This window comes from Hordeum vulgare, chromosome 3H, assembly GCF_904849725.1.
Source record: "Hordeum vulgare subsp. vulgare chromosome 3H, MorexV3_pseudomolecules_assembly, whole genome shotgun sequence".
NCBI classification, from domain to species: Eukaryota; Viridiplantae; Streptophyta; class Magnoliopsida; order Poales; family Poaceae; genus Hordeum; species Hordeum vulgare.
In genome coordinates this window covers 13,796,239-13,815,220 of record NC_058520.1, presented here as the reverse complement: position 1 = coordinate 13,815,220, position 18,982 = coordinate 13,796,239, and the positions used below count along the sequence as shown (strand labels likewise).

Here is an 18,982-nt window from a genome sequence, read left to right as displayed (position 1 = left end):
CGGACGTCCGGTCACTGGTAAATTCAACATAGGTTCAGTCATATTTACAGGCCTCGGACGACCGGCCCCTGTCGGACGTTCGGTCGCTGATATATTCAAAATAGGTTCAGTCGTATCTACAGGCCTCGGACAACCGACCTGTGTCGGACGTCCGACCCCTCGCGGACGCCCGGACCTCCGGCAACTGTTGGACGTCCGGACCGTGTGTGACTTAAAGCCCCTCCAACGGCTGGATTTCACTCTCCACTATATATACTCTTCTCCCACCTCGTGAAAGGTTGTTCAAGAGAGCTAGAATACACCCAAGAACACCTTTCCTCTCACTCACTCTTGTCTACACCAAATCCTAGATCCCAAGAGCATTTGTGAGTCCCTTTGATTGTTGTTCCAATCAAAAGATAGATCGTCTCCCTCTCCTCCTTCCCACCAAAGTGATTTGTGATTTGAGCAAGTTTTGAGCAATCCCCGTGATCTTGTTACTCTTGGAGGTTGGAGACTCCTAGGCGGTAGGAGTCTTCGGAGAGGAATCAAACCATTGTGATATCCCCCGGAAAGTTTGTGAAGGTTTGGAAGCCACCTCAAGGCTTACCACTAGTGGTTGAGAAACGCCTTCGTGGAGTTATCTCAAAGGGAGAATAGGGTGAGCCTTCGTGGCGTTGGTGTGCCTTCGTGGTAACATCTGCCCCTCTAACGGTGGCGTAGCTTCCCTCCAAGGAAGTGAACATCGGGATACATCCTTGTCTCTCTCGGAGTTTCGGTTATTCCTAACCCTAACTCTCTACTTGTGTTAATCCTTATTACATACTTGTATTTGATTATTGTTTACCGCTTGTCTTACTTCACTCCAAATAGCTTACTCTTTGTCATAGCAATTATTAGGCTTACACTCATATTCCACACTTTAGCCTAAATTTGCTAAGTAATTATTAAAATTTGGATTTGTACCTATTCACCCCCCCTCTAGGTCCATCTCGATCCTTTTCAGCACCGCTAAGGTCTCTCAGTTTGGACACTTGGATCCATCGAGCTCTCCACTTCGTTAGGTGGTTGTACACTTGGGTGGCGGTCACCTTTTGGCCCATAACTAAAAAATCTGCTTCGCAACGGTGTTCAAGTGCATCACCTTGAAGCCCTTGTCAGTCCTAACCCCACTAGAGATGATCCCACACATCTTATTCAGTACGAACATGGACGTGACCGTCTACCACTTCATGATGTTCCCACTACCATCGTTTTTGGCCTTCAATGCAACGATACCACAAATGGTAGTTGGTTCAACGAGCACAACTCGCATGAAGATAAAATCACCAATTGATACCTCGAACACCTCTGAATCAACAGGCATGCGCGGATTGAGAAGGGTCTGCGAGTCCTTGACATAGGAGGCCGCGAACTGGCTGCCGCGCAGAACAAGGGCCTGACTAAGCTCTTGTGTCTATGTGGTCATGTCCTACAATTATATCATGCATTGACAGTAAATATAACACACAGTACGACAATATCACAACTGGACGATCTATGAAAGGAGGAACATACACGACAACTAGATATGAATCCATCATCAAAAGCTACCACAATTTCGGAACTAAGTATGAACCAATTACGTTCATCACACATAGCTACTCTATCATGCTATAAATCCTACACAACTAGCTATGAATTCACACTGTTCATCACTGTCATACTAGTCTAGCTACACAAACCCAACACAAATAGATATCACTACATCAAAATCTAGCATGTGATCACATATCAATACACGAATCAACCCTACTACATGCTTGCACATCTAACCCTACGATCACATCTTTTTAGATCTAGATAGAACTGAACACAGAGAAAGAGGTGATTGAACTCACAAAGGCCATGACCACAGCTCCGGAGGATGGGGGGAGGGTCGGAGAACTTGAGGATAGGAGACGTCGTAGCTGAGGATTGCCGGCTAGTGAAGGAGCTCCGCTTACCTGGTCATCAGTGCCGATGCGCGTCGACGGGAAAGCTCGAGAGAGGGGAGAAGGGTGGCGGAGTTTTGGCTGGTGACAGGATGGGGCTATCGATTCAGACGTAGCTTTTGAGCTTGGCCGGGATGCATTAAAGTGCAAGCCGTACATGCCGAACATTGGATACGTGATAACCAAACAGCCCCTCGTGATCTCATCTGCTGGCCGATATGTGGACCGGTCAAAGCTCTCATCAGTGTAGGTGTTGCTACAGCTGATGATGAGATGAGCAAAATTAACCCGTGGACGCAATTATTTCATAAACTGAATCTTTTTTAAAAAATCACTCAATTTATTCTTTTGTATGTCGCCGGATAGTCAGACGTTACACCAAATGTAGCGTGACGTCTAAGACAAAGACGTCATAAAAGAAAAGATCAGACGGATACATTTTTTCAAAAATAATTCATTTTATGAATTAGTTATGTTTTTAGGTTAAATTTTTCTATTTTGCCGATGAGATGGGCAAGTCGAAGGCTTGTTTTTTCTCTGCGCTCTCGACCGTTGGGGGGCCTGGCGATCCGAAGTGCACAGCTTTCCGTCTGGTTATATGCGTGAGTGAGGAGTGAGGTGCGGTGGTGGCGGCCAGTCAAAAAAGCTCGAAAAACACCTAGAAAAATGATGGAAAAGCAAGCCGCGGACCACCGACAGGAACGAAGCAGCCGACCCGACCATCTCCCCACCGTAGCTTTCACGGCCCGTCTCCATGCCCAGCCATGCCCTGCACCTGCACGACGCGCGCCCGGGATTGCACCGCGGCGACGGTGGTGCTCCTCGGGAACATGACAAGACAGGCGCGTAATGGCCATCGAGCCCGAAGGTAGGTAGGCCGCGGCGCAGGGCGTCGACACGACCACACGAGCCGAGACGACACGAGCCCCCCTCGGCCTTCCGTGTCCGCCCGTGCGTGCGTGCGTGCGTGATGCATGGGCGTCGGCGCATGGGTCTCGTGGCGCGCCGACGGCGACGGGCACCCACCGCCCGCACCGGCAACAGGAGCGGAGTGGAGCGGCGAAAAGACAAGCCGTGCAGGCGGCGAAGCGAGAGCATCGTCCACTCCGCCCCGGACGTTTCCCCGGCCTTGTCGCGTCGGCGCATGCATGCACCGGATGGGTCAAAGCTCAAAGGCGACCGCCCGGTGCATCCGTGACGAGGCACAGGGCCCGGACTCTGCACACGACACGGGCCAGCAGTGGGGCAGCGTCGGCTTTGGTTGGATCCATGATTGGGACGCTGGCTACTGTTTGGGCTGCAGCGCCCAGATCACCGACGCCAGAACAGATAGATAGATAAAGGCACCGTCACTCACCCTGCCACGGCGCTGCTGCCTGCCTCCTCTCCTCCCCTCTCCTCGTGGTCATTGCTGCTCCGGCCGGCAAGCGATGCGTGCTGGCTTCTTTGTTGCGATTGATTTGATTCCAGCTTGGGATCGACGTGCATTTGGGATCTGCCGTCCTCGTCGCCATCTCCTGCATCGATAAGATAACAGAGGAACAGGATCCCTCTATTTTCCTTTTTTTTTTTAGTGTAATCCCTCTAGTATTTTCCTACTGGGAGCAAGACGCCGTTGCTTTGGAGAACGGTTACCGTTAGCCAACTTCAACGGCGACTCATTACATCCGCTCGCGTCTGTTTGGGTCGATGCGGATACAAAAATTGATCCAACACGTCGATTCAAACGAACGCGTGTCCACTTTTCGATCGCAAATGATCCATTCTCGGTTTATTTTTAAACCGGATTTGCATCGATGCGGATACGAGACGGACGCACGCGCGCTCGCCTTCTTCTCCTCCGGGCGTGCTGGTTGGTGGCACATTGGCCTCCCCCCATCCAACAGCAACCCTCGCCCCATTCGTCGCCGACGCCGTCGTTCATTTTTTCCAATGACTTTGCCAGCTGCCGGCCGCGACCAAGAAGTCGCCTCGCCGCCCCGGCCAGAGCCTCACCGGCAATGCTCGTCGGATGCTGGCCACTCCCTTCGCCGGGCGTCGACGACGCCCGTAAACTGTTCGACGGGTTGCCAAGGTACAAAATGGACTCCATCGATGAGTTTTTTTTTCACAAATTCCTTTACAACTCCGATGATTCGTCGTCCGATGACGAGGAGGAGATATTGGCTGCCGTGTTGATCCATCACCACCTCAATAGCCATCGGTCATTGTTCCGTGGCTCCATTCCGGGCCACCTTCCAACGTTGAAGCGTAACCGAGAGAGCGGGCATCTCCTTCTTTGCAAGGACTAATTTGATACAACAAATCCGTTGTTCAAACATCAGAAATTTCGTCGTCGTTTTCGTATGAGTAGGCATCTTTTCAACCGTTTTAGAGAGGGGGTGGTCGGCTATGATGACTATTTCGAGTGCAAAGAGGATGTCATTGAAAAGATTGGTTTCTTCTCTTATTAGATATGCATTGCCGCCATCCAAATGCTTGCATACGGAGTGCCCGGTGATCTCATTGACGAGTACGTCTGTATGAGCGAGTCTACATGCCTAGAGTCCATGTATAAGTTCTGCAAGGCTGTTAGTGCTGTGTTTGGTCCTGAGTACTTGAGAGAGCCGACTCGTGAAGATACAACCCGTTTGTTGGCGATGAATGCCAGCAGGAGCTTCTCAGGGATGCTTGCAACATAGACTGCATGCACTAGGAGTGGAAGAATTGCCCTTCTACTTGGCAAAGGCAGTATAAGGGCCATGTCAGGGCTTGCACTGTCATACTAAAGGCCGTGGCGTCTCAAGATCTCTGGATCTGTCACTTTTTCTTTGACATGGCCGGTTCACATAATGATATCAACGTGCTACATCGCTCGCCGGTGTTTGCTAGGCTTGTCGAAGGCAACAGCCCACCAGTAAACTTTACTATCAATTACCACAACTACGACAAAGGATACTACCTGGATGACGGTATCTATCCTCAGTGGATCACTATTGTCAAGACAATTCCCGACCCTGTCGGAGAGAAGAGGACAAGATTTGCCCAAACAAGAGAGTGCTAGGAAGGATGCCGAGCGTGCTTTTGGTGTTTTGTAATCTCGATGGGGCATCGTTCGGTATCCTGCTAATACCTGGAGTACGCAGAAACTGTGGGAGGTGATGACTGCTTGTGTGATCATGCACAATATGATCGTAGAAGATGAGCGTCCGGAACATTTATACGATCAAGGGCTTCAGTTTTAGGATGAGCATGTTGTGCTTGAGCATGGAGGAGCGACGACGTTTGAACAGTTCATCCAATTTCATCATGACGTGCGTGATTAGGAAACTCACGTGTAACTGTACAATGATTTGGTTGAGTATATGTGGGTTCGTGTTGATAACCAATAGATATATCTTCTTTATTCGGCTTGCAAAACTATGTGAGATATTTTTAATTTTATTTGGCTTGTAAAACTTTGCTATTTTATTCCATCAAAACTATATATTCAAATGAAAAACAATATAAAAATGAGCTATTTGTTGAAATAGGATGGCAAACCGGTCACACCGACACATATGGATCGGTGCGTTGGACGTAGTGCCAACTTAAATCTAAAATAGGGCGAACGATGGGCAAACGGTCGATTCAAATAAACAAAAAGCAAACAAAAATGCTGTCTGTTTTAATCGATCCGTTGGAGTTACTCTTACTCACGAAACGAGCAGAGCTTCTTGGAAAAGCAAAATCATGGGATAGGGACGTCGGCCGTGTGAGTGAATGAATGAGTGGTGATCATTGGGAAATTCGGGAGACCATTCCTTCCATGCTGCCCTGCTCATGCATGACCATGAATCAATGGCCCCATGATCGAAGCTGCGCATCATGGCGTGCATCATTTCGTTCGGAGTGGTGGCATCACATCGGGCGGGCATGTTGGTTGCACCATGATGATGAGCTGACGATGCCAAGCTGACTCGCACATCATGCAAACAAGCGATGCCAAGCTGACTCGCACATCATGCAAACCTTGTGTTATTGTTCTTTTTTTGTCGGATAATAAGTTTAAGGGCATCTTCTGACTTTTTTTTTCATGCAAATTGAAAACAAACCAGGCGTGAGCTTTTGAGTGCATCCGGACCACTGTTGTATCTGCTTTCGATAATCATGACCTACCCTAAACGCTCTTTCTCGCCCACATTTTTTTCCACCTATAACAGTCAGCACCGCATTCATGTCAGTCCAGAACGAACACGATATTTTATCAGAGCCGACATTGAAGCAACGCGCCTATCCAAAGTGCCACCCGCAGCGTCGCTTTTTAATGTACGCCGTGATGGTGTGTTGAGCTAGGGAATACTTACCACCTCGTCTCCCGGCCAGATAGATCGGATCGAGTACCCCTTATGGCGGTTCACTGGTGGACCGCATCCAGAAAACCCACGACGTATCAAAGGAAGGTCTTTAAAGACTTGACATATACTTCAAAATTTAGAAAACGACTATACATAATTAATCATAAAGACTTGACATATACTTCAAAATTTAGATAACGACTATACATAATTAATCATATACGTAGCCAACATATCTGCAACCCTAAACCCTCTCTATGTATATAAACCATGGGATAGATCATGTAAAAGAGATACTATCTCATGGTAGAATCACGTAAAAGTGTCAAACGCGGAGCGCTGGGTAAAAGTGTTCCGAGCCCCTACGCATGAAGGACCTAGAGTGATCTTTCTATGGGTATACCTTAACTAATGATTCCGAGCTAAGCCTCAATTATTATGAAGACCTAGCTCCTTATCGCTCATGTATGTGGTCATACTGGGCTGGTCCAGGGAAGCGATTTTTGGGAATGCTGTGAGCACCGGTTCACGAAACATTCCATTTGTTTTGGCCAATTTTGGAAAGGTTTCGCCTGCTTTTTTCTTTTCCCATTTCCATGCTTTAGTTTACTATTTTATTTTATTTTTCTAAATACATGTTGACTTTTGAAAATTCACATTATACATTTCTCAGATTGATGCTGAACCTTTTATGAAACATGTTCAAAATTTTATTAAACATGTTGAATATTTTTAAAATATATGATGATTATTTTTCAAATATGTATTTGATTATTTTTAAGAATGAATGTTAATTTTTATATATTTTTTAAACATTTTTCATGCACGTGGAACATTTTTCAAATACACCTTTAACTTTTTTTAGGATACATGGAGAACATTTTTCTAAAATACACGTTTGGATATTGTTTTGAATACATGTTATTTTTAAAAAATACATGTTGAACATTATTTTAATACACGTCGAAATGTTTTTGAATACGCGTTGCCAGTGTCTTGGTCAAGGGGTCCCGCACCACAACAGTTCCCCGCTTGGTGGGCCGGACTGAGGACCCCTAGGCCGGTTCCGTCCTATGCCACATTGGACGACCCATGACGTGTTATACAAGGACTCTGGAAGCTTTCCTTATCTTTTGTAATCCTAGAACTCCCGTATACTATACAAACCGAGGTCAGACTAGTCGATGGAACACATCTTTGACACATTATCGAAATATCTCGGTACTTTTTCTAAATACATCTTTATACAATCCAATGCAATAAAGAGCAGAACATATGGTATTATCTTCTCCATGAGAATTCAAACCTGGGTAAAATCCTTTTGTTTGTTGCCATCGTGCCAAGTAGCTTAGCTAGGATACCCTACCGAGAGATATGTCGGATTTAGCTCGGACAGATGTGAAAGGTTTTTCAATTACACCTTGAACATTTGTACAAATATATGTTCAACATTTAAAAAAATACACCATGTATAGTCTTTTTGTATACATGATGAACATACTTTTAATACATGTTAATTTTTTTTCAAGTATATGTTGAGATTCTTTTATTACGCGTGGAGCATATTTCTATACATTTTGAATATTTTTAAATGACATGATGATTTTTTTTACATGTTGAACATTTTTTTGAATACACGTTATATTGTTAGTATATGCATTGATCATTTTCAAATACATGATGAAACCTTTGGAAAAATACATTTTAATTTTTCTGAATGCTTCATCAACATTTTCTGAGTGGTACGAACATTTTTGAAAAGTTGTGTGAACAATTTCTTCTATTGCATGAGCACTTTTTAAATGCACGCTAAACACTTTTCAAAATTCAAGTAAATTAATTTCTATAAATTTTAGAATATAAATAAGAAAGGAAAGCAAACCCGCAATTGAGAAATCAAAAGAAATGAAGGAATGGAGAAAAACAAACGGAATGCTACTCGACAAGCCCACTAGCATGTTCCTTGACTCAAGGCTACTACACCCGGTCTCGCTTAAAACGAGACGCCCATTCCCATTTTCAAGACATCCATTAATTCCTTTTTAGCAAAAGTGACATCCGTTAGTTTTTTTATAAACTTTTCTTTTTTGAGATAACCTTGCCTTCTTTATTGATTCATAAAAATGTGCATAAGTACACCAATTGGGTCATGAGGATTACCCAATTACACATGCCTACCTATGGCCTTAAAGTTGTGGCTCCGGCGTTCAAAGATGAAACTATAAGAATGAAAAGAATGCCTATAGTTTAATATTTCATACTTTCTTCGTCTTAAAATTCTTGTTTTAAATTTGTTTAGATATGAATGTATCTAGTCACGTTTTAGTATTTTGATACATCCATTTTTAAACAAATCTAAGACAGTTTTTTTTGAGATGGAGGAAGTATATGATAGTTGAATGACGAGGACTGGTGTCCCATGATTGATATCATTGACAACCACCTGACAATCTGAACCTACTAGTAAGTCTTGAGCATTGAGATCCTCTCCTAGCTCCAACGCTTCTCTACAAGCGTATGCCTCGAGTACCACCGCATCGGTCACTCTGTACACGACTGTCGATGATCCCAGAAAGGCTCCATTATGGTCTCGGCACACAACAACAGCTGGTCCTCCTCGCTTGTGTCATGCCACCGCTCCATCTACATTGAACTTCATCCTGGCTAGATTCAGTCCTTGCCGCATGCTGTCTTGGCTCATCCTTTCTCAGTTGATCCAGCTCCTTCAAGTACATATTGACAAAGGAGATTGTTTGATGTGGATTCTTAAATATTGCTTCGTAGATAGCCTTTCTCCTTGCCCATAGGGTCACCGTTAGCTTAGAGATTTTCTCCTTGCTCAATGTATCGTGGAGGTCAAACAGCCAGGACTTCGCCGAAGGTTCTGTATTGGCTGATATGCGTGTCACCAGATCTTCATCAGATAAAGTCCACGTGCAGCGGGCCATCGTGCAAGATAGTAGAGCATGTCTCGAGGAGTCCTCCCTCCCACACAACGGACATGTGTTTGTTGTTGCCATGTTCCGTCTATGCAGGACATCAGTCGCCGGCACCGAGTGACGTGCCAATCTCCACAAGAAAATTCTCACCTTATAAGGAACCAAGATGTTCCAAAGTGACGACCATGCTTTCTCCTCCTGCTCGTTTTCAGAGGCACCTCATCTCCCTTCTAGCCAATTCTCTCTCCGGATCTTTGTTCGAACTATGAATTTATAAGGCGAGCTGACAGTAAACTTCCCCTTCTTCTCTGGGCGCCATTCCCAAAAGTCTTCCACATTATTAGTGCAGACCGGGATCTTCAAGATCTCGTCCACATCGGTGGGAAGGAAAACCTCTTTGATCAGTTCTGCGTTCCAAGTTTCTGTGGGGGTGATCAGAAGTTCAGAAACCATTGACGGTGGGTTAGGTACAAAGGGGTACTATCGGCCGTAGTGATGAATTTTCGGCGATCCAATTGTCCTCCCAAATTTTCATGGTTCGGCCATTGCCTATTCTCCTGATAGCTCCTTGCTTCATTTGCTCCCTTCCTTCAAGTACTGCTCGCCACACCTGAGATGGCCGCCACACCTGATATGGTTGTGATATACATTATTTTGATGAGATTTGGTTATTTTGAATTTGAATATGAGACCAAAGGTTACAACGCATTTAATTTTTTGTACTTGATTATATAAAATTATAAAATAAATATTAAATAGTATCTCTCATGCACGTTAAGAGAAATAAAAGTAGTGGGATTTGTGCATGTTGAGGGAATTAGTACAGGTAGCATTTTCATGCATGCATGTTGAAATAATTAAATGTAGTGGAGTTGATGACGTGGCGTGTGTGCATGTTAAGATAAATAAAGTAGCGGGGATGAACTTTTTAAGTATATATAGGATTGCCCTCAAAGTCAAAGGAAGAGTGCTCTAAGTCCACATACTCCCCCGTCTTTGTTGCAAGACAACTTTGTCATGGTAAGCGATGGGAAGGTCAATTATGCGTCCCCGAATCTCGAACTTGAATAACTCGAGGGTGGTCGACTTGGAGTACCCGTCATACGGGAGGATGATCACCGGGTTTTCCCTAAAGTGCCAAGGACCGCCCTGGGTAACAGTCGCCTAGTTTCCCAAGCAGTTGAATTTCATGACAAAAAGGTTCTCCTTGAGGGTTTTGATCTTGACAGGTCTCGCCAAATCGCAGGACGACCGCATGTTGCAGAAGAACCAGTAATTGCTGAAGCCCTTGTCCATGTCCACTCTGGCTAGGATCATCCACCGGAGGTCCTCCTAAGACGGGGCATCATCTTCCTAAAAAACGACATCGTCAAGATCATCTTCCTCTAGGCCCAGCTCCTTCATGAGATCCTTGATCTTGCCCTTGTTAGCCGCCGAAGGCTCGCCTCGGTTCACCATGGTTCAGTAGATTCGAACGATCTACCTACTTTTGCCACTCGAGAGGAAACCCTAGCACCCCCTCCGCGTTTCAGATGCCCACCTCGGCCTGGTAGCAGTACTAGACCGCCCCTTAGTCAGTCTGAGTAGGAGATCCGAATCGAGGAGGAGAAGGAACAATATTTTCTCAATGTCACCGGCGGCGACGAGAGGGAACCGCCGCCGATCATCTTTTTTTGAGTTAGTTTGGAGTTTCATTTTAGTTGAGCCCAATGCGGTTCCTAGACCAGCATACCGAGCCCGACACAGAGGCAGTCATCTCCTACACAAAAAACTTGCTCAGCCAGAGAGCCTTCGGGTCATCCAGCCCAACCCACGCATGCTTCCGGCCCGCTAACCCATTCCCCGCCTCGAGATATTTTCATTTCCCCCTCGCCCTATCGCCTATTGCTCTCGGTTGCCACTCCTCTCCCCCCGCCATGTCGCTCGCCATGGCCACTCCCACTACCACCACCGCCGCCGCCGCCCACCTCGCCTCGCCCCTCCTCTTCTCCTCATCCCCGGACCCCCGCAGACGCCGACCCCTCAGGGCACCGCTCCGACGCACCCGCATCGCCGTCGTCGCCTCCGTCCCCGACCCCGCCGATAAGCCGGTGGAGTACACGCCCTGGCTCATCGCTGGCCTCGGCAACCCCGGCAGCAAGTACCAAGGCACTCGACACAACGTGCGTACATCCCTTCTCCCGTGCCCCTTCCCCCTCCGATTCGAGATGACCTACCTCCCCCTCACTCCGCCTGTGTGTGCCTGCGTGTGATTAGGTGGGGTTCGAGATGGTGGATCGCATCGCGCGGGACGGAGGAATCACGATGAACACCATCCAGTCCAAGTCTCTGCTCGGAGTAGGTACCCCGCTCGCTCTCCCCTCGCTCGCTGCGTGTACATAGGTGCCGCAGTTTTCAGTATCGCATTTCGCAGTTACTGCTTGCTCTGTGAACCGCTGCAAACTGGACACTTTTTTTTTAGCCGAATTTTAGCTAAGAGGCATGCTATCTGGCCTAGATATTAGTTCCGCTTCATGCTACGTTGTGTAGCTCGACGGCGATATTTGTTACTGTAATTGTAACCTTGTTAGTATGCTGGCACCAGGAAGGTAGAAACATGACTTATATTTTAGATAAAATATGGTGGCTGAGGCAAGTGATCTGTGGAGAACACCCATCCCCACATCCAAGTCAACATTTTACCAGTTTGCTGACAATGAATTAGAGCTTGATTACATATAAGCATGTTTTTCTGCAGTATTAGCAAAGTGAATCTTAAGTTGTTGTCGGCCAGGTGTTGCTCTACTTAATTTGTTTTTTTTTTAAAAACAACCTGGGATTTATTTTTACCTTTCATAAGCTCTAGTGAAACTGGATTTCATTGCCTAGCCTTTATCCTCTTGTATTTCAGTAGTAACTAGTAAGGCACCTAATATGGGTCAACAAAAAGCTGATTTCCTTGAAAATGTAATATCCATTTAAACTGGACTGTGTTTTCCACTAGCACAGATGGTAATGGACAGAACCTAGGCAGTTTCCCGAAGTACCCCTATCTTTAGTTACAAACAATGCATTCATGCTGGATTACTGTTTCGTATTCAGCACTTGATTTTGTACTAAAAGTTTTAAATGGTAAACTTGATATTTGTCAAGAGGAAATGAAACACCATTTCCTTGTGTTTGATCTGCAGTTGCTCTCAAGTGTCATGTCATTAAACCTTTTGATCATGTAGCTAACCTACTCCATTGTTCTGCAGATGACATCTTTGAAAATGTTCTGATCTCTCTGCTTGAAAATCAATTTGTGTTGTTGGTTCCTTCCTGATTTTGAATGTTAACGGTCATGTTCAAAACATGTATATATTGGAGTTACTACATGTGTGTAGTGGCATATAGTAGATGCATTAATTGCTTCTGAAGAAAGTAGTCTTGGTGCATCAAGTTTGGCTAGTTGACTGAACATTTTGTTACTGGAAGCATTGTTATGAACGGCAAGATGTGTTGCAGTCGTTTGTAATCTTCAGATTAATTTTGTTTCCACTCACCCGTCGGGTTGTATTTTGCTACAGGTTTAATTGGGGAGGTGCCAGTGCTGCTGATAAAGCCACAATCATACATGAATTACTGTGGTGAAGCAGTGAGTCTTTATTCTTGTCCTTTTTGAAGTAAACATTTCCTGGGAACTATATCATTTATGAGAAAAGTTGGTGCAATATATTTACAAGAATATTGCTTCAATGTTTGTTTGGCAAAATACAATTCCACAGCCTATCTATAAATATTGACGTTATTGCCTTTTTTGTACGAAGCAAAAGTTGCCTAAGCTGGCTGCAAGAAGTATCAGTTATGTTGGTAATCTTAGAGTGTTTCACAACCATGCCTGTACATATCAGTTCTCATTTCTATTAGCATATCAGGGACCATGTCTTATCCAAATGAACTACTATGAGTTGGCGACATGACTTGTTGAACACATGTTGTCTCTATTCTGATGCAATACTATAATTTGTCATGTACTAACGAAAAACATTCCTCTATCATGTGAAGATTGGACCGCTTGCTGCCTATTACCAAGTACCTCTGCGGCACATTCTTGTGGTATAATACTATCATTTTTCTTTAGTAGCTCAGCAACTCGGTATCATGTGTTTGCGACTGAAACCGATGAGTTTTTTTTTTGCAGATTTATGATGACATGAGTCTGCCCAATGGTGTATTGCGAGTTCAACGGAAAGGTGGCCATGGCCGCCATAATGGGTAATATATGAAGTTCCAAATAATTTGAACAATTAGTATGCTTAGTACTTCTAATCATATGGAATGTGCTGATGTTACTCACATACATATGCATCAGATTTAGTTCAGCCACTTTATTTTCTCATTCTGGAGTTCAAAAGGCGAACTAGAATGGAATTCATTTAGAGTAAACATGAATTTAAGTTCATATGTAACTCCTGTTGAGATTTACATCTCCCGAAATCATACTGGAAGTTGAGTTCATATATAGCTCCTGTTGAGATTTTCTCATATGGAACTGGGCCTGGTTTATTTTTCGGATGTAACAGTAATATTTACTTCTCCCGAAATCATACCGGAAGTTAAGTTCATATATAGCTTTTGTTGAGATTTTTGCATGAAGAACTCATGAACAACAAGCATGAATTTGCTCAGGAGGTCAGGATTGAGCCAGAACTTGTATTGCGTGGACTTATAGAATAAAATTGATCTGTCAAATATTTGCAGTATTGAGTTTGGAATATTTGAATAGATGGATGCCTCTTCCAACTTTATATTGTGAGGGAAAATATTAGTTCCTTTTGTTGTAGGCTTTATGTTATACTGGCATCAGTTTGCGTATAAGTAATTAAATATTATGCGTTTGAAGTGCTATTTCTGTGACTTTAATAGGTAAGATATGTTACTTCCATTTCATAATCTATTGCATACACTCTGAATGACCATCTTCGCTGAAAACAGCCTGCAGAATGTTATTGAGCATTTGGATGGCTGCCGGGAGTTTCCTCGTTTATCTATAGGTATATATTACTATGTTCACCAGCTTCAATGTCTTATCTGAAGATTCGGGTCATGCCAATCTTGAGTTGTTGACTGTTGAACAGGCATTGGTAGCCCACCTGGCAAAATGGACACGCGAGCTTTTCTTCTGCAGAAGTTTAGTTCAGAGGAACGGATTCAGGTATTAATTTAACCCTATGTTTGAAATTTCGTCGTCGATATCGATTATAGTGTGATATCCCTTTCTTGTGATGTTTTGTCCTCTTACAGTATATTCATCCAGCTTTTTTTCTCTCTAGTAGACAAAAAAACCAATGCCATTACCATCAATTACACTCTAGGTGTTTATTTCCGATAATTAATAACATTTCAATTGAACATTGGCTGTAGGGAAAGAAGATCTCCCATGATTTCATTGGGTTATTGTAACTGATGAGTATTAGTATATGTTGAAGTTGTGGTTAACATATGTAAGTACAAACACAAAGAATGATGATATGGTTCTGCACTGGGCATGCTTCACTTTTTTGGTAGTATACTCCAACTAGGTTGTATCCTTTAGTTGTTGACTCAAAGGGACTATCTCAATTTATATGTACTGTTAACAGTTCTCAAGCTTACTTACTGGGGAAGTTTTGCAATGTTGGTCCTCGTTTTCTACTGCTCTGCCCTTTTCTGGGTGGAACTCTCAGATATGGTTGTTGCTACATGGTTATTGATTTAAAACCTGTTATATTATTTCTATATAGATTGACACCGCGTTGGAGCAAGGGGTGGATGCTGTGAGGACCCTTGTGCTGAAGGGTTTTAGTGGAAGTATTGAGAGATTTAATCTGGTGCAGAAGTACAAGTTCAACAAGGCTTGATGATTCTTTAGATGTTTCGATCTGTCTACTTTTGGAAGATACACGAATGCCCACCAAAATGTTTTTGGAAGTGTTTGATGTGATAATTTGCATAACCTACTTAGGTGCACTAAGCTGGGTGTCCTGTAGTTTTGATGATGTTACGAACTTAGCAGGGTGTAGATAAGGTAGAGTTCTTCTGCACATCTCCTAAAGATAACTCATGGTTTAGTCAAATTGGAAATAAAATAGGTCCATTTGATGGAAGGTCATGTAAAAACACTATGTACTTCTGTAGGTTAATGACACATTAGTCTCATGTAAAAGAGGAATGTAGACCATTTAATTCGCCCTTCCCTAGTTCTGTGATTTTGTCCATGCAAATAAATACTTAGTTGTCCTTGTTGGGGTAGATCATCTGCCTGCAAAGTGGTAATATAGGTAATTTATTATCTTTGACCGTACAACTCGTTTTCATCAACTTGATGTAGTAAAGTTGTTTAGTAGTGTGTCATGTTATGGTTAGAGATGTCTATGCCCCCACGTTATCTCACCCTTTAAAAGATTATTGTAGGAGATCCTCAGCGCTTATTTGATAAGGACTTGAAAGCAAAATCCAGTTTTTTATTTTCTTATGCCGATATGTCAGTCCAAGCTTGTCGGCAGCAGATAGACTGCAGAAGCTTCATATGCTAGTAAAAGCTTGCACCTTCTTGCATCAGTTAAGCTAACCACCATCTAGAAGGCGCAGAGTAAAGCTAATGTAGCTCTAATTTGTATTGTATTTTCAAGTTTAATATAGAAATTTGGTGATTAACTTGCGCAGGTCAGCTTATGATTAAATGTGATTTGCAACCATCTAGCATAATATTCTCTTGGTGAAGTTTAAAACTAGATCTAGAATAGTCTGCTATGCGTTAATTTAAGAAGGCAAGACCTGCTAGACCTTCCTGCTATGAATGGGGTACAGGAAGGTGGCGATAATAGTTGGATCACCTTTTCAATTCATGGCTGGTTTATTTTACCCATCTTCTTCTTTACTGCCATCTTATCCTTATGTGCCTTCCGATCTCATGTGCAAAATGTACATGAGTTGGTTATCTCCTGATCTGGGACCATACAATTTTACTATTACCACATATCATGAATAGTTTTAGTTGTCACTTAACAACCAATAATTATAATAGAGCATACATATTCCATAAAACTATGTTTTTGATTGAATACTAGCACGTTTTCATATTCTCTTTGTACTTTGACATAAGTTTTTACAATTTGAAGTTGATGCTGCTTTGCCTCCATTTTTAACGGGTCATTTGTAAAAATTGAGTTGGCTATGATGTGCAGCCAAGAACATGTATATGTTATTTTTTGTGGAAGTGTGCCTTTTCTGGTAATGTTACTTTAACCCTTATGAAACATTTATATACATGTCTCCTGTAATATTGCATTTTTATCAACTGCATACATGTCTATATGTTATCAAATTTTATTAGTGAACCATAAAAGATCAAATGCATGGTTCGGCAACAGAGTTAGTGAAGCTGTAGCTTTAGGAACCTGGTGTTAATTGTGGTGAGCTTGGTGGTAATGGCTACCTGACACATTAATTCTTGGGTTTCACATAATACTCCAGAAGCTTCCATAGCTGGAGAAATGACATGTGCACTGATGCTTGGTTCTCATAGTTGATTAGTTGTCCTTTAATGTAGAACATGATGTCATGATGTAATAAAACAAGGCGACTAATAGTTTTAGGTAATTATAAGAATGTGAAAAGATCAGTTTTCAGCAATAATTGGTAGCAATTGCCTTCTATCAATATCAACCTTCTCATAGCAATACTAAGAACTTATGATTAACGACGCGCCTAGAGGATTATCTCATATGATGATCCAAATGTTGTCATTACTTGCTAAAGCAATAGCAGAATGGAAAGTAATTTATTCTGAATGAAATCGTAGTTGGTTCTAACCTTTTCAAAGTGGGAGAGGAAGGAACTAGTTTCAGTGCGGAGCTACCAATATTCCAGAAAGCTAGAGATAACTTGTGGTGTGATGTTACCAGTAACAACCATGTGACTTGCCTAGTACATCACACAAGATATGATATTTGTCAAAGGCTTAGTTTTGACCATGGTTTCAAGACCAAAAAACATTAGTCTAGTAACCTCACTTCCACTAATTTCTGCTAGAAAAATTCCTTATGACTAATTGTTTTTTAATCACCAAGTGGATTCCAAAGTTTCAAAGATTATATTATCTAAAGCTCTTCCCTCCACCATCACGTTACCTAAACTACTTGCTAATCTCTTTCTTAAAGCCATCACACAAGTAGAGCTTGGAGTAATCATACATCTAATCCATGTGCATCCATCTGTTGATCATTCGCTTGCTGAGCTGTATTATATTTACCAAGTGTCATAATCGTAGCCGTATTGGCTTAATTTGCGGGCTACACTGGATCTCTATGTTTTATATTGTTTCCTGTGGTGACGTTTAATTTTAGTGTTTTGTTAAGCTTTAGACATTCTAGACTATTAGATTTTGGTCTAGGTGTTTGTTTACTCCCTTATTGCATGATTAAGTATAGGAGAATCACTTCACATGACTTTAAGTGAAATCCACCCAATCTCAAGTGCTTATTTTATGGAGTAGGTAATGTCACTTGGAACACTAGAACATAATTTAGAATCCTTGCTCACATTGCTGGGTTTGTTAACTAGCTTTCAAACTTATTCAGTAGGAAGACATCAACCTCAATTATTAAGCCAAGCCATTTTTAATCTCCTGTGGTGGCCCAAAAAGCACTTGCGAAGAAAAATAAGGAGATATGGTTGCTAAGTTGAGTGTTATGTATATATTGCTTTGGAGTAAAATGGGTGAGGTCATCCCTGGGATTAAACTATGTGCTAAACTTGTCATCATGAGCCACAAAGAAGGATTTTCTCTCGAGAGCATAAGTTAGGCGGGTCCCTGCTAGGATTCGCGCGATCTTAAATGTTGCCAACTTTGTGCTTGCAATCAACTAACAAATAAGTTGGGGATGTGACGAGGAGCCTTTGTTTAGGTAACACAACAAACTCAAGACAAACTTGGGACTAGTCACATGTCTACCTTGTATCAAGTTGCAGCTTGCAAGCCACAATTATTTATATCTTATCAGCACCCCATCAGCAGTGCTTTGTTTTCACTTGCTATGATTAAATGATCCACATGTGTTGGGTATTTCAGAGAGTAAGGTGCAAACTAGTGAGCCTTGTGAGATCCACACAAGTTAGTGATGTGCTATCTACCTTTCATAAAACCTCAAGGCAATATACGACTTGCTTTTGAACATTATTGCAATAGCATTGTAGAATATTTTGGGGATCAAACCATTTACTACTTTGATATACGGTTGGATGTCAACTTGATTATTTTTGTGTGTGAAAAATAGATATGCATAACCATTTCAAAGCCCTCATTTCAGGGCACGAACTCTACCTCATAGATTGAAATATGACAACAGTATGGCAGCAAATAAGGCTATTAGCTGCGTTTCCCTGACACTGAGGGTTAAATAATATCTTAGATGAGGTGCTCTGTAGTGCAAGCTGGTGACCACTGCAGCAAGCAAATGCTAATGATGGATAGCCCCCAATCTTTAATCAGGGAACAAGGGGATGATTCACTGACCCTAATTTTGTTTGTTGGACATAAACTAGTAAGTAGGAAGTGGAAATATGAAGGAAAACATATGCAGCCCACATTTGATTCCCTACATGTTAGATCCAATTTAACTATCAGCAAAGGAGAATTATACCCTTCAAGGAGATGGTGTTTTTTAGGACAAGGAGATGGTGTTTATTGCAGGTAAAATTGGTCGTTTACCTGCATCTGTGTTTGCAGGTTTTATTGAGTACATGTTAGATTCTTTGGTGGCATAAACTAATG

The 18,982-nt window shown here is 42.7% G+C and overlaps 1 protein-coding gene across 2 annotated transcripts; it reads left to right on the top strand.

Moving 5' to 3' along the window:
• The first annotated feature begins 11,095 nt into the window (after nt 1-11,095).
• Nucleotides 11,096-15,396, top strand: LOC123442549 (chloroplastic group IIB intron splicing facilitator CRS2, chloroplastic-like). 2 transcript variants are annotated; one of them, XM_045118624.1, is made up of 9 exons: nt 11,096-11,369; nt 11,464-11,548; nt 12,756-12,823; nt 13,234-13,284; nt 13,370-13,443; nt 14,164-14,222; nt 14,307-14,383; nt 14,593-14,672; nt 14,952-15,042. In XM_045118624.1, the coding sequence occupies exons 1-8, from the start codon at nt 11,124-11,126 to the stop codon at nt 14,629-14,631; spliced, it is 699 nt and encodes a 232-aa protein (XP_044974559.1). In that variant the 5' UTR covers nt 11,096-11,123; the 3' UTR covers nt 14,632-14,672; nt 14,952-15,042. The 2 variants fall into 2 exon arrangements, with proteins under 2 accessions (XP_044974559.1, XP_044974558.1); XM_045118623.1 differs by lacking the exon at nt 14,593-14,672 and having other exon boundaries at nt 11,103-11,369; nt 14,952-15,396.
• Nucleotides 15,397-18,982: the final 3,586 nt, after the last annotated feature.